The 16974-nt window shown below is 41.7% G+C and overlaps 1 protein-coding gene across 3 annotated transcripts in view; it reads right to left on the bottom strand.

Moving 5' to 3' along the window:
- Positions 1–4948: 4948 nt before the first annotated feature.
- The window catches only part of LOC148894762 (neuropilin-2-like), a 104731-nt gene continuing 92705 nt past the window's right edge, over positions 4949–16974 (bottom strand). For 2 of the 3 annotated variants that reach the window (XM_089002379.1, XM_089002376.1), the window contains exons 17-18: positions 7637–7687; positions 4949–5902 (exon numbers count right to left, since the gene is read on the bottom strand). In XM_089002379.1, coding sequence (XP_088858505.1) covers positions 5577–5902; positions 7637–7687 — 377 coding nt within the window. In that variant the 3' untranslated portion in view covers positions 4949–5576. Of the gene's footprint in view, positions 5903–7636; positions 7688–10077; positions 15295–16974 lie in introns of those variants that run through there. The other variant, XM_089002377.1, reaches the window with a different exon arrangement.

Below are 16974 nucleotides of genomic sequence, written 5' to 3' on the forward strand. Positions count from 1 at the left end.
GTGTGTGTGGGTGTGTGTGTGTGTGTGTGTTTTGGACACCTGGGCGTAGATTGGTGTGTTTTACAGTCAGGGGAAGCGTGAGAATGAGGCCAGTCACCAAAGGAGGAGGAAAGGAAGCAATGAAGAAGTGATGAATAATTTACGAATGATGAAATGATGAAAAAAAGAAGAAAGAGTAGGATAAAATGCTGATGCAGTGAGAGATCAGTGATAATGGCCTTGTGGAAGCTAATTAGCAGGCTTGAATCAAACTTTGACACAAACACACACACACACACGCGCACACACACACACACACACACACACACACACACACACACACACACACACACACACACACACACACACACACACACACACACACACACACACACACACTGAGTGCATTTGCTGCCAGTAAATTATAAAACATGCAACAAAAAGGGACAGTTGATTGGGGACATAAATTGCATGGATATAAAAAAATAAACAATCCCTTTTTGTAGTGCTGCCACAATGTGTAATGATCGTGCCTCCAAATAAAAACTTCAAAATCATTTGCTTATTAGTCATGAGCTGACAAATGCAGAGAGGGTCTCCCTGTGGTTGCTGGGGCAACCACACAGCATCTACTACACTTATCCTGAATGAACACAAACCTGGACTTATTTTGTTTTCGGTTTTTATGTGCATTACTGTGGAAGACAAATGATGGACTTATCGCAAATCAATTGGTTGCCGTTATAATTTGGGGCATGTCATGAATTGTATAAAAGACACATTTTTTTAACTAAGTGATTCTGAATGCCAATTTGACATTGACTGCTGGTCACCCAAGTCTCGAACCAAGAACAATAGTAAATGAATGGATATTTGACTTAATTAGCTTCTGACGTTGTTTTTGCTAATCAGGGAAACATTTTGTGTCTATTCCTGACAAGACAATACGCACCACCTTTTCAGATATTAAACGCATTATCATCACCCTGCCATTAAGACATTCGCTCCGATTAACAAATTTATTCGGGAATTGATAATATGACAAAGAGCGACATTCCCGAATTTGTTTGGGTTTTGTTTTTTCATGCTTGGGTGTCGATAAAGTGCTGGCCATGGCCTCTGGCAATGTTTTTTTTTTCTTTTCCACAAGGAGGCAGCATTTCCTTTTTTTCCATGTTAGCGCTTTGTTCCAGCTTCAGCTGTTATTAAAGCGCTACATAAACCAATATGTATGTATTGCATTGTATTTTGGACAGCCGCCCTCATTTCAAGCTCATATAACTCCAGACCCATAGAATTTAGGAATACATTCTTTCTTTCTGATGAAAGACTAGAGTCTAAGGTTTCTAATGCTGCATTGAATGTTCATGTAGTCTTAAAACTCAATAACGTATGGGTCCTAGAATTCAAGTGGCAATGACAAAAACCCTGACACTGGAGTGGACACATTTTTCCACATATCTGGCAGTGAATGAGTTAATACGATCACACTTCTAAGCTAATCAGCATCCATTTGTTTGAGTGTGTGTGTGTGTGTGTGTGTGTGTGTGTGTGCGTGTCTCAAGGCCATGTGTTAATGTGGTGCTAATCTTTTCCGGCTACATTAAATCATGACAACGTTTGAGCCTTGGTCATTTCATGGCCACAAATATCACAGCACCATTGACAGCAACTCCAGACAACAAGCAGGCACCAGTGAAGGATTCTACACGGAAGCTATTTCAAATAGTATTTTGATTAAGAAAAAAAAGCGTGTTTTGATTAAGAAAAGTTTACATGAAAAAAACACAATCATAAATAATGCAAATAACATAAAGACGACCTATTACACTTTACTTTTTTTTCTTGCAGAAATTACCCAATCTGTCAGGCGCAGCCCGTTTTATATCACTGACTCGGCCTTCCCTCATCCTTCTCAAGCAAAACTTTTGTAACCGCGGCGACCAAAGGCAGAGCGAGGGAAAATTGCATTCCGTAGCCTTAAATCTCAAAGTAATTGTGAAGCCACACAAAGACAGCACCCATTCTATTTTCCTCCTCTCAGGCAGTACTTCGTCATTAATCTGCATTATCCGGTGTATAAGGCAAACCCAAAAGCCTTGATTTTTTTCAAAAGGTGACGCTGCGCTTTATACGCAGGTGTGCCTTAAATGTGAAGTAATATTGAGCCACAACAGGTCTAGCAACTACTGTCAGCGGCCACGACTCCATTTCCCTCTGTAGAAGACGTCATATGTAACCCCAAAATCTACTTTAGCGCTTTACAATGTGGTGTGTCTTATATTTGGAAACGTTTATATATTTATATATTATATTTGGAAAGCATTTTTCATTCATCGAAAATGCGCCTTATACTCCGGTGTGCCTTAGATATGGAAAATGTTTGAAAATACACCAATTGTTGGAGGGGCGCCTTATACCCCGGAAAATATGGTACACATTCGCAGAATCATGTATGTGGTACCGGAAGCAAACAAATAGCTGCCACCACATTGGTGCCTTCACTTAGCATCATCAATGTAAACTTATCAGAATGTGAACACTGTGTATGCTATGTTGTGCGTTGAGGAAAATTCAATGCAGCTCTACTTACCTTTTGGCTTTGACCTGATGTGTAGATGGGTGTAGAAAGTGGCTTCACACTCATCAAAAACCTCACTGACTAAGACACGTTTTTCCTTCCACCGAAAGGTGGACGCGGACGCACACACACACACACACACACACACACACACACACGCACACACACGCACACACACGCACACACACGCACACACACGCACACACACCGCACACGCACACACACACGCGCGCACACGCACACAGACACACACGCACACACTACTTGACACACGACAGCTGTAACTCATCTTGAGTTGTTTAGCCTTTATTAAATAATAATAACATTAAAAAAAGACATTTCTCTGTACAAATTCTACAAAAAAGAGTTTGTGTTATCAGGCCAGTGCTGTGTGTGTATATCAAGACAGAGGAGGTAAACATTCTCTCTCTACCCCCAGAGAAAAAAACTGTTGGCCAACTCATACATGTAATCCATCGTTGGTGATCTAATGTGTGAGAGAGAGAGACAGCGAGAGAGAAAATGTATGCTCCAAGGCACTTGGAAAGCAGTCCAAAAAAACAAACAAACACGCTTGTTCCATCTTTCTCCACGTACGTCGCTACGACAGACAAAGACAATGGTGACACTTCCGCTTCTGAATAACTAATTAGATATTCCCGAAGGACAAGCCAAAAGAATTCACAATCCTCCATCGCTGCGGTTCCGCAGACGTCCTCCTCATCGCCTGCCAACTTATTTTACAAGTGCACCCCCCACGGTATCTCTCTGGATGTTTACATGCACGGAATCCCTCCATTTGTCCTATGCATGCTGCATTTTTCACTTTCGAGGAAATTAAATATCGACCAGCGGCACTAATTTGACCCATAGCTCATGATCGTAGGCCAGAGTCGAAACATAGATCAACCGGTAAATTGAGAGCTTTGTCTCCTGGCTCCTTCTTCACGATGACACACCGAGACAGAGTCCCCATCACAGCAGACCCTGCACTGATCTGCCTGTCTATCTGTCTCAGTGTCTTGGGGTCTGACTGCAAACATAACATACGTGTTTCCTTAGAGGGGAGACGTGAAGGCCTTCGAGAGGCAGAGTTAGTCACCTGACACAGCAAGCATTTCACCTCCTGAAGAGTAGATTGAAAAGGGTCAACCTCCAGAAACAACAATAACCAAAAGAGGCCACAGTAAAGGCCTGGAAAAGTATTTTGAATGAAGAACAATCTGGTGAAGTCGCTGGGTCATGACACACTTGATGTTTTACAGGGTCCTCACTTGAAGATTGTTTCATAATGGCGCTTCCAAGAATTCTGCTTACTTGAAAAGTGGGTGGCCTCAAAAAAAGGTGACCTCTTCCAGAGATGTGAAACATTTCTAGATGTAAATAGCACTAGTGTAAAGCTGGCAAACTGACCATTTGTTATTTTCATTTCGATTGGAATGGTGAGAAAAAGTCTGCAGTCTCCCACAAAAACAAAGAGTTTGACCATCCTAGTTGAAATATATTTGGAGGGGTTGTCACAGTTTTGGGGCCTCATTGTATCATTATGTTTTCATGCGCAGTGAATGGAAGGATAACCATAAACAATCACTTTGAAATCTGAAAGAAAGGATAATCGTTGGCTCAGCTTTTTTCCCAATTATTTTCCTGAAGATGAGGAAGGATTGAATGAGGGTGCGGGATAATGAGTGACAAATGTTTCTTCTCCCGCAAGTAAACACGGCATCATCTCTCTATTTCTCTCTGTCCTGCCTTGCAATGAGTGTCCTCCTGCCCATCTTTGATCTACCACCTCCCCCCCGCAGCACTGGCCCTCCATGATGGCTGTCCTCCGATACAGCGGTTTCTGCAATTAGCTTAAGGCTCGATTGTGTGTCAAAGAAGGGATCTCTTCCTTTCCTCGTCCCTTCTTTTTGACGCTCCTCTGCCTGCCAGGGAATCCAACGATTGCCCCTGCACGGACGGATGCGGCTCTTTGGCAATCCATAGGTTGCAATTTTAAAATAAAGTTGACATTTTGTTCACACAGTGTCATCCATCATACAGTCTGGAAAAAAGAAAAAAATACATATACTGTATATATAGTATATAGACAAACTATAGAATCTAAAGCACAACTCTGTAACATTTTGTTAGATTTCAGACTTGCCACCTATTCCCGTTTCACGTCATGGAAAATGTGCCAAGACCAAGGAAATTCCAAGGCAATGCAAAATAAAGTCGAAAGAAGATGCTTTACAAACACAAGTTGAAGTCGAAGCCTAAAACGAAACAAAACACTCACCATTACCTTTCTATGCCACTGGTTTCACATCGCGCACAGCGAGGGTGGTAGAAACAAGCTAACAGCAAGCTAAGGGACCCATACAGAAAAAGTTATCCCCCCCCCCCCCCCCCCAAAAAAAAAAAAAACTAAACTAAAAACTGAAAACGACAAATATTTTCGCAAAAAGTCCTGTCTCTTCATTGGATATTTAACGTTGTTCAGGAGAAAAGCATTCACTTGATATGTGTTGATTTCAGTGGCCACTTGGAAAGATGTATCGACAGTTAGAAAGTGACGCTTTTAGCTTTCAGCATGCCGTCCGTCTCTTTTGTCGAACTCTCCATTGACAGACTTTGTTTTGCTTCTTCATTTGGTACTAAGGACATGGCATACCCACTCAGATGGAATGCCACGTCACCATTGGAAAACCTGAAGTTTCAGGCCTCGATCTTCAGATTGTCGCAGATGAGGGTGTCCATTTTCTCCAGTTGCTTCTTTCCAATGGGTGATTATTCAAAGATACGTCTGTCAGTCATTTTCATTCCTTCAATCATTCAACAGAAGCAAGCAGGCGCTCTCCTACAGGCAGAGGAGATTTGGGACCATAGACGTCAAGGTTTACACCCGAAGAGCAAATCACAGTTCTTCCCGGCACATCCGAGCCAAGGAAAAAAAAACAAACAGTACTTCTTTGTCACATTTCTTCATCCATACTACGTGGGAGTCGCAGAAGAGGCCGCTTATAAGGTCTCAAGCTTCCGAGCAACACCTCTGCTGGTTGATTTTGACCTTCTGCTTGATGCCGTCATACAGCTCAAAGTTGTAGTTCTCCAGCGTGGTGGAGGAACGCGACGAGAGGCCGCCATACGAACATGTGCAGTAGAGCAGCAGTCCGGCACACACGGCGCCCAGCAGGACGCCCAGAGAGCTCATCACAATGATGGTGAGGAGGATGGGGTCAAGGGTGTACAGCCAGGTGTTGTCCTTATCCCTTTCAGACACCAGGGTGACGGACGAGGGGTCCGCGTTGGCTGAGGCCGGGGTAGAGAAGGAGGGCCAGCTGGGAAAAAAATACTCTAGGGGAGAAGAGAACACATGAAAAATAAGATCGCGGAAAGCAACTGTACCATTCATTCATTCATTCATTCATTCATTCATTCATTCATCTTAGGCAGCTGGCTAAAATAAAACCTCTCTTTTCTCAAGAGCACCTTGAAGTAGTAATTTATGCCCTTTTCACATGTCGGCCTGATTACTGTAATGTGCTTTACTTTGGAGTCAGCCAATCCTCCATAAAGCGTATCCAGCTGGTCCAGAATGCTGCTGTTTACCTCTTAACTGGCACTCGTAAGAGGGTGCACATAACTCCTACTCTGGCATCTCTTTACTGACTCCCTATACATTTTGGAATTCTTTTCAAATTCTTATTGTCTTCAAATGTTTAAATGGCCTCGCTCCTCCTCACCTCTCCGAGCTCATCCACCCCTCCACACTTTTGCCGATGCCTCAGGTCTGCTGACCAGCCAATAGATGTGCAAAAAATAAACGGACGATCAGAGCGGATCGAGCCTTTTCTGTTGCTGGTCCCACTCTCTGGAATGACCTACCGCTGAACATTCGGCAAGCCCCCTCGCTGCCCATTTTTAAAACCCGTCTCAAAACTCACTTGTAGTCTTTGGCATTCAACTCTGCATGATTCCAACTTGATCTTGGTTTCACTCCTTGGTGCTTTCTTCTATCTTTCTGACTGCTTTATATCCTATAGATGACGTTAAGCAATTTGTTACAGCTTCAGCTGTTGTTGAAGCGCTATATACATCTATATGTAATATATTGTATTGTATTGTACTGTACTGTATAATCAAATGTATGACAATTGGCAAAGAGTAAGTCAAGGATTCATGTGCACATATATGTATGTTTTAATTGATTTATTCATTCATCTATTTATGTATTTATTCATTCATAATGTACAGGAACAGAGAGTTGGATTGATAGTGTAAAATGATTTTTGCGGAGTACGATTGCAGCCAAATAAATTGAGATCCATTGAGATTTGTTGGTTCAAGCATAACTTGTTGCATCCAACGTCGGCAAGTATAACACTTGTCTCTAGACATATGTGCACACAAATGCTTCGAAAGATCAGCAGCACTGAGGTGACTATGGTGTATTGATGAAAAACGATTAACAATGATGTCATATGACGAGCCAAGATGCCTCCAGATAACAGTGCAGTGCTCAAAGCCATTTTCACATGTATCTGTGGCTAAAAAGCCAAATGTGGAGTCTGTCAGCAAAATGACCGCATTTTTTCTCGTTGCATTGCGAAGGTCACTCACAGGGTATGCGGATGCGAGTCGCTGACTGTAATTGGTTTGTGATTGTTCAGTTTGGGCGCATTCCCTGAGTGGTTATCGTCATGAGGATGGAGAATGTGCTAGTATAGCTGAGCTTCAGCCTTGAGCACAACTTTTTTCATCTCCATGCGGGGACTCAGGACTGAGTATCTTTTTCTTTGAGCATGGTTCCAACATGGAGTATCCAGCCATGTAGCTGACAGATACGCACTCTGGCTTGTGAGGGAGAGTTGGACCTGTCATGAAAGACACACTTGCTGTGCTCGGTCACACTCTCACATTCATTTTCTATCCATCTGTCTGTCACTCTTTCAGTGTGACTTGTCTTTGCTTCTTGGTGAGGACTCGAGGCAGAGCCGCGGGTGTGTGTCGGCCCGCTCTATTGTCTGGCTTTGACTTCAAATAGCTTGTATGGCTCCAGGCGGAGAACAGCACACTTGAAAAGCTCACCTTTGTTCATGTTGAGGTTGGGATCTTTTCCGAAATCCATTGGCCTGGGATCTGGATCAACACAAAAGAGAACGGTGCTATCATTATAGCAGCAGGGAGAGTCAAATTGCTGAGACATGTTTCAAGTAACATGGATCAGTGTGTCATGGGAATTGGATTGGATTGGATTGGATTTGCCTTTATTAGTCTCACAGTGGAGAAATGTACATAACAGCAGTCATAATTACGAAACATTAGCCACAACACAAAAAATAATTGTCATTGTATAATAAGCATCATCTTCCATTCTCAAAACAAATAACAACACAGCTGGTTGTTTTAAGACAACAAAAGAAGACACAGAAAACGTTTTTTAATAAAAAATATGACTTTTATTATATTCACACATACATACACGAATCTCAACACCAGCGTATTTGTGAGCCCCTTTAATGATCGCTGGTGACTCACTTTTAAGCAAAGTCTGACACAACCTCCAGGACAGAAAGTAAGAAAAGTATTATAGAATTGGGGCTGACAATCACTCAATTGAGCCAAATATATATTCAAAAGATATCAGACACAGAATATGAGGTATAAAATTAATATAAAGTGAAACGGAGCATCATCATCATCATCATCATCATAAAACATTATTCAAATGTTGTCCAAAATGAAAAAAAGAATAGGTAAAAATCTCAGCTCACTATTTTGTCACGAGGCGAAGAAAAGTACGGATGCCAGCAAAAGTCCGCCCTCAAATGACAAGTCTCCTGATGGAAATAGTTGTCCTCCGTCATTCATTTATTCAAATTCAGGATGCAGAGATTTGTGTACAATTGCATTTCAGGAGCTTTTTTCAAGTGAGAGTGAAAATTGATTGACGCCAAGCAGGAAATCAAAAAGACGTTAAAGCCTTATTAACTGTGCCGAGTGAAAGTGCAAAGCGGAAAACAGAAGTAGGCGCCTGCCGCTGCATTATTCACTCTGGGGGGACTCCCAATCAATCCCCTTTTTTCAATCATCGTGCATAACTCATCACTTCTTAGGTAGCCTCTCATATATTCTCTTCTTTAAGACATGGCTGACCGTACACAACAACAGAGACACGTCATCTAATTGTTCAGATAAAACTTATAGATGCGTATAGACTTCAAATGACTTTTACATTTTCTTTGTATGCTAATTTAAATCAAATTTTATTCAACAAAAACATTTCCACAACAGTTGTGGAGTTCAACTGTGCAAATCAACTCGGGGATCGGCAACGTGTGGCTCACGGGAACGGGAACGACAGCACAACTCACTGCAAAAAAGTTGGACCGAAAAAACGGCACATTTTGATTAAAAAGGGGCCGATACAAATTTACGGTTATCTCTTTGGGTTATTTATGATCCAACTGTTTTCAGAGTGCGTTCATTTAGCTAACGATCCGAAATATCATGCATTAAAAATTAAAACAAAAATAAAATAAACATAGCATACTTTAAAAATATACACTAAGCAATTAAGAATTTGTATATATATATATATATATATATATATATATATATATATGTAACGGAGTTGTGCGCGGAGTTGTTATTAAATTATGAAGGAAGTGACGCAACGGCGCACAGTGTGGCACTATGTCCCGCCCATAGTTTCCAGAACAATCTCGAGGAGATTCAGGGTGAGTCGCAATTTTCTGTTGGTCTCGATTAACGCGCATTTTCATGACAATATCTTATTTTGTTTCCCCTTTTGTACTGTCTAGTGTTATCTAATTAGTTCCCTTATTCATTTCGAGTCCAGATTACTTTTTGTGTCATTATTTACTTCACGTTTTGTCGAGTGGAACTTTGAAGCACATGTGCTTCATAGTGCTTTTCTATTGCGCAGTTAATCACAAGACGAAACCCATGCGACTTCACCCATCCCTTCTGCCATACTGTGTTGCAAGTAATAATTGCTTCATTTTGTTTTTATTGTACAATATTTAGTTTCTTGTGTCGTGTTTCATTTGCCCGTGAATGTTCGTGGCGGGTTGAACTGAGCGCCCTTGCAAGCGCACCGCGTGTTCTGCCGAGTCTCTGCGTATGATGCGTTCAGGGACATCATGTAAATAACCGTGAACCTGTGTTGTATTCTCATTTTCTGTAAATAACCACTATACGATCACACGTTGTTAATTCTGTTTTGTTATCTACAATGTTTTGCATTTGAGAACAATCTCGAGGAGTTTCAGGTTAATCACAAGACGAAACCCATGCGACTTCACCCATCCCTTCTGCCATACTGTGTTGCAGAAATAAAAGAAATAAAAAGACACATCCACGCGTCTGGTCTCATTAAGACGGCAGCATCGTGGAGAAGAAGGCAGTCACTGTTGTGACACTCGTCACATATATATATATATATATATATATATATATATATATATATATATATATATATATATATATACACAGTGATACCTCGGTTCTCGACCATAATTCGTTTCAGGACCCTGTTCGATTTGTTCGAACACCGAAATCATCTCTTTGCTCCTGTCACTTGCAAGTTAACAGCGAGGGTGTGGGGGGGGGGGGGGCTGCCTCTCCCAGCCGTTCCGTTCTCCACCTGCTGTCAATTCTCTAATCACGGACACGGGGCATTTATACGGTTCGCGATCACCTCGCCAATGCCGGATGATTGACTCACCTCGCCGCCGTACCTGGACTCTTCCTTCGATGCGCGAGTGTAAATTTATGTCATTTTCCGGGATTACGTAATTTTGCACCCTCGGGTGCCATTTGCTTTTTGCCGTAGTAAGCGTAGTAAACATCCTGCATGGGTAGTAGGTCTCTGCCGCCTGCTTTGTGATCCCAAACATTCCGCTACGTTCCGACGAGTCAGCTGCCGTCACTCTCGCTCGGAACGTGACAGCTACGCATGACTCGGCTACAGGATTTTCTTTTTCTTTAAAATATCTATCCAATGACACTTGCTCTCATTCCCACAGCCACATCACTAGATTTCACAGCCTCCTTATTCTTTAATATCGTACTGATCGTAGATTTCGCCATGCTGTATTCCCTAGCCAGATCAGACACTCGCACACCTCCTTCATATTTTGCGATTATTTCTTTCTTAAATGCAATAGTTGTACGCACTACTTTTCTTTTGTCACTTTTGGCAGCACTTACTTTCTTTGGAGGCATGATTAGGGGCTAAAAGTCTTCGTACACCTATATTAAACGCTAGAGCAAAACGCAGCACGTCCGCAAGCGACAACAGTTGGTCACGGAGAGAGCAATACACCCGTACGCCGCTCAGCACCCCACCCTCGCGTACGCACTCACCCGTCGTATTGGCGTTCGAACACTGAACACAGATTGGTGTTCGAACTACGAAGCAAGAATATCTTGAATATTTTGTTCGAACTGTGAGGCGTTCGAGAACCGAGGTACCACTGTATATATACCTCTCAAGGACATAGACTCTCAAGTACATAGACCTCATCTGTTAACATGATCAAAATCCACATGATCATAATATTGTTGGTCAGGCCAAAAGGAAATGCAGCTTTGACAAAAACAATACTAGTTATGGTTTCAACAATGGCAGTAAATGACAAGTGACATCATTTGGCAGGTCTGAGCAAGATGCATGACAGGGACTGACTATGCACAAAAGATTTAGATTAAGATCAGTAAAGATAACAAGAACACATGGATAAAGCCTTTCATTCCAAAATTTTCAATCATGAGTAAAGGGCTCAGAAAGACAACCTTCTTACCAAAAACATGCAATGGCTGCAACATCTTCCCAAATACACAAAGACACGCATTTTCACTTAACCAAATCAGATGAGACGGATTATTTTTGTACTTTTTGTTTTCAGGACCAGTTGTTGTTGCAAGGTTCCCAAACAAGCTTCAGGAAGGACTTATTTAACATATAGTATTGAAATAGGGGTTCAATAATTGCAATACAGACGTTACAGTAAAATTGAAAAGCGAAGTTGCTCTGACACGCTTTGGGCAACTGTTGAATGCTCGCTAATGATGGCTTTTAAAAAGTCCTCAGGCTACCTTCCACCCTGAGCACGCTCCATACAGCACCGTGGAAGACGATTAAACCTCCCCGCGGCTCCAATTAGTAAAGACAAAATAATAGAATAGTACAAGAACTTTTATCCAGCAATTGGCTGGTTGCCGTTTTACACTGCAGTGGGAAGAAGAGACCTCGGCTTGCTGAAGGGCCACAAATGCTGACTGCTCTTTTTGTTTGAAATAAATGCAAACAGCTCCATTACCCAATGAGAAATATGAAAGCACTTCACAGTAGTCTGCGGTCAAGAAAGGGAAGGATTGATTTAAAACGCACAGAAAAATGGCGACACATTTGCTAAACCTCGCCCCCGAAAAAAATGTTGAACACGAAGAAGCGATAACTATACGGCTAAGGCAATATGAATATGGACTGTATATCATTCCTCCATTTGAATTTTAGACCATTAGTGATCGAGACTCTTTGAATGCAATATTATGTGTAAATCATCAGTGGGTCGATGGAGCAATCTGAATGGATGCAGGCTAAGAGGGAAGAAAAATCCAAATGACTTAAATGCATGTTGAGTCAAACACAAACCCGCTTTTTCTTCTGAAATAGACTAGCCCAAGCTGGATCCGCAGAGGATGACACGGTAAAATCTTGATTTAATGAGCCACATTTAATAGCAGTGTGTTCCTGGTGTACAAGCGTAGACGTTGTGTGTCCTTTACGGCAGACCTTTTTTTATTTTTATTTTTTTATGGGCTTTTGTGTTTCGAAACAGCTGCCCTTTTGCTTCAGCTTTTTTCATTTGTCTGTCCAAATTTCAACCCGCTTCCCTGTTAGCTCTCTTCTCCATAAAAAAAATGGAGGAGGGCATTACGGAATCTATCTTTAGAAAGCACAAAGAGCAGTTTCTCTTCTGCTTTCATCTACCTCCATCTCACGGCCCCGTTCTTTGGGGGAAAAGCCATCTCTCTTAATGGGTCCTTCGTCACCGAGAGATTTTTACCTCTCATTTTCTCTCCTGTGTTTTTCCATGGGAAAGATTTGCAGCACAGTGGGAGAAGCGGAATAAGAACAAGGAGGGTTTTAATAAAAAGGCCAAGGGATTCAAGCATGAACCTAATAATGGGCGGAGCGGGGGGCATGAGCGCAGCCTGAAAAGTCCTGTAAACCATCCAAACAACTATTGCGGGACATATATTTCAAAATGAACGAAAGGTTAGAAAAAAAAATCTTTCAAGGATAAAGGACACGAATGAAGGACATACATTCACCATTTCAGTCTCTTTTATAATCTAAAGCCTAAGGCTTCAGTGGTGGACATTCAATGCATGGAAAGAAAAACTGAATTGTGAAGATTCCTGTTCAGTCATGAAAAAATAACTTTTGTGGCTATGTTTGGATTAGATTTACCATTATACTCGCAGCGGAGACATTTAAATTTCACAGCAGCAAAGTTATGAAAATAACTTTGGACTTAAAAACATAGCCACATCTAAATCACTGAAAATAGGGGTGGGATTCGATCAGCGATTTGATGGGAATCGATCAGTAATGTGACTGAAAATGTCAAAAAGAGATAAAACATGAACTGATAAAACAACTTTGAAACTGAAATGATTGTTTGACGACAACAATTAATTGAAAACAAATGAATCAAATCATTTGACCGATTCTGTCCTTCAAAAATGGAAATATATTTATAAACAATTGTTGCTAACAATTCAAAATATGAAGCACTGACATATGCTGATGCTGAAGAGTCACCCCATAAACGTAACTTTTTGAAAGGGATGTTGAATAATTGTGTGCATGAGCTAATCTAATCAAATTTGTACCAAAAAATAAATAAATATCAAGGCATCAACACTCGATAAGATAAGCACTAAACGGCTTTGTGAGTACAGAGGTCACCGTGTAGACCTGTTTTTTTTATCTAAAGTTTTGCCCTTTACCAGCGCATCAATCAAGCAAAGCGAACAATAACAACACTGTAAATTTCTCCAATGTGAAAAATTCTCTTTTTTGTGGTTCATTTCATTCAACCATCATACAAAGATGCAGACACAGATGTGAAGTCCACTTAAGGATGAACACTCAGGCGCAACTTTTTTGACATCAATAGGTCTGTAGGTATATAGATTTTTTTCAATCATATTGTGTGCTGTAACGTAGTCATCGTGCATATATTTTGTTGCCAAGTAGTTCTTTCCATGTCCACAATTGCATGCCGCCCCTACACACACACACACACACACACACACGCACACACACGCACACACACACACACACACACACACACACACACACACACACACACACACACACACACACACACACACACACACACACACACACCCATCATTGTACTGAACACCGGTGTTCTAATAACAATAATTATGCCCGCAAGACAGCAAGCATATTTGGAGACTGTCAAATCGTTTTAGTCAATCAAAGGCTTGAAAAAAGTCAGTTGCGGAAAAGGCACAGTCACCCAAAAAAGTGAAGAAAATGGCAACTATAAGGGCCAATAAATATAATTAATAACACAGTGAGGTCTGACGTCATACAAGAAAGAATTAACCCATTTCAAAGATGATGAAAACATCAACAACAACAAAAAATAAAGAAACAAACACATGGTCTTGACAGTGACACACCTAATCAAAAACATACTTGACATTGTTATCATTCGATACTGAAAAGTCTGCTCTGATTAGATGTCTTAGCATCCCTTTAATTGTGTGTGCGTGTGGGAATATGTGTGTGTCTCAAACACTGGTAGACACAATCGTCATCTTGTTCTTATCCCGAGGGGGGAATAAATGTATTTCTACATGAAACCCGGACAGGTTGTGAGGTGTCAGGCAGGGTTCATGCTACAGATCAGACTGGATCAAACAGACGTATCCTGTTCTGAATTCCACTGAAATGAAAAAAAAAAACACAGAAACCCAGTGCTGTGTGTGAGAACAGAATGTGTCCCTTGGTGTGCTCCATTTCAGGTTGATGTACGGCAGCTCAGACCACGATGGTCAAAAAGATCCTCTCACTGGACGTCACGAGTGTGCATTAAAAGTAATCTCAAGTCTGACTCTTGTCACAGTACGAGTTATTGTTCTCTCGCCGGCGCGACGGATCCTCCCAAGCAGGAAGTTGGAATCAAGATGCATCCTGATCAGTGCGTTATGGCAACATGTCGACTGCATTTATGAAAATGGCGACTAAGGAAGTCCTCGTGCCCATTGGAAATAGTGCAAGATTGTCTGGCGGTCCAGATTTCAACAGTGGGAAGAATCATGGCGGTCCTCTTTGTCCGGTCCGACGACCAACGTGGTCTCGAGGCCTGGCCCGCTTTGCGGTTGAGGCGAGTTTTGCTTGGTGTTATGGCCGAGATTACAGCTGGAGTTTTGGTTGTAGAAGCGGTTCGGATGGTTTAGAGGTTGGCTGTTGTGGTACGTCACCGACTGATGGTAGCTACTGCCGGTCTTGGTGGACTCCCAGCGGTGCCGGCAGCAGCACAACACCACCGGCACAATTACTGTAACCAGGAGCAGGAGGGCTCCTCCTCCCGTTAACAGGTAGTACCAGTGGGCGGCCAAGCTCTGCACCGCCACCGTGTCTACAGTGGGCTCCATCCCAGACATGGCACCCCCTGGGGGGCAGGAGGACACATTACTGGTTGGGTCAGTGATGGTGGAAGGCAGGCATGCAGACGACACTGCGGTGGGTTAAAAGCTTCACTGACCATTAGCGAAACCCTTCTTCTGTGTCAAACAAGAGCTCGGGAACCATGCTTTTTGTCGTGCTATGAAAATACATGTCTTTTTTTTTCAATGTAAGAATAAGAAGCATTTGTTGTCATTTTGCTGTGAGACAAAGCTAGTTGGCTGTAGTTGGGGCCCAGTCCCATGAGGCAAAAACTACCTGTGTATGTGTGAATAGATCACCTTGACATGAAAGCATCCAAGGAGACATGCCACCGTCACGTTAACGGTGGTATGTCTCCTTGCAAGTTTGGATTCATTTGCATTTCTTATTAGTATGATCGAAGTGCTTGTCTTGGCTCTGTTCTACATAAGGTTTGCCCATTTTTACTTGACGTGTTTATTTTGTCTTGCCTTATTAAACTACCAAGATTGATTGTGACGTTTGATGTGATGCGTTAGCCTGTTGAAAGAATGGTACAAATACAGGCAAGTATCAGGCCGAATTTGATTTGACATCAGCCTGATTATGAAATGTGTGTAAAAATAGCATAAATCCCATGTGACAACACACACACATACACACACACGCACACACACGCACACACACACACACACACACACACACACACACACACACACACACACACACACACACACACACACACACACACACACACACACACATACACACAAAGCTTAGAAAGTGTTGATGCCAACGATCGTTAAACTTGGTCAATATGTACACTTGCAAGTCGTCCTGTTTATGTTCAACAGAAGAGGGTGCATCAGTAAATTCTGCTGGTCATTGGTCACACACGGGGGCATCAATCCGACATTGACACACTGTCATTATCTAGTCATTGTCAGTTGGTCCCTCTGTCAGCGTTATTTCAACTTTGCTTCCGTCATCGTTAAATTCCAACTCATCAACATGATTTTAGGACCATCAAAACTTCTTCCTCAGCTCCTTTTTATATAGCGTTGCGACGGCAACAGACACTCGGGGTTCGAGAATGTACTATGTCACAATGTATCTACACTGGTGAAGAATCATGTCTCAAAGTGTACAAACATAAGGATATGCCATAATAGGATTATTTACAATAAACTGTGACTCATACTAGTCTTATAAATACTAAATGTAACGTCACTAGTCGAAGGTCATCAAAGATAATAAATGTCCCTCACATATGATTAACCTTACGACTCCAGAGATCTCCTTCGCTCTTTCTACATCCGCCATCAGTGAGTCAAACAGGAAGCAATTGTTTCCAAAAAAGATGGTTGAAATAATTAATTTCACCAAGATTTAAGAAAAAAACTGAATCATACTGTATTATAGCTTAGGCAAATAAACACACAGACATACAATTTAACACTCAAATATTCTAGATTTTTGTTAACCTGGCAACCAATCGAAGGTAATATGAGCAACAGCACATCTGCAAAGTTGTGAAGCGGATCAGTGTTGATATTTGACTTGAAACCTCACGCGCAAAGTGAGTCTAAGTACAAATGCTGATACACAGAGGGTACATTTTCAATGACATCGATAGAGAACTTCTCTGTAAAGTCATGTCAACAAGAAGACTCTTATAATTGCACTATTTTTCCGGTGTACAAGG

Source organism: Hippocampus bargibanti, linkage group LG08, assembly GCF_051943395.1.
Source record: "Hippocampus bargibanti isolate YZ-2025 linkage group LG08, ASM5194339v1, whole genome shotgun sequence".
NCBI classification, from domain to species: Eukaryota; Metazoa; Chordata; class Actinopteri; order Syngnathiformes; family Syngnathidae; genus Hippocampus; species Hippocampus bargibanti.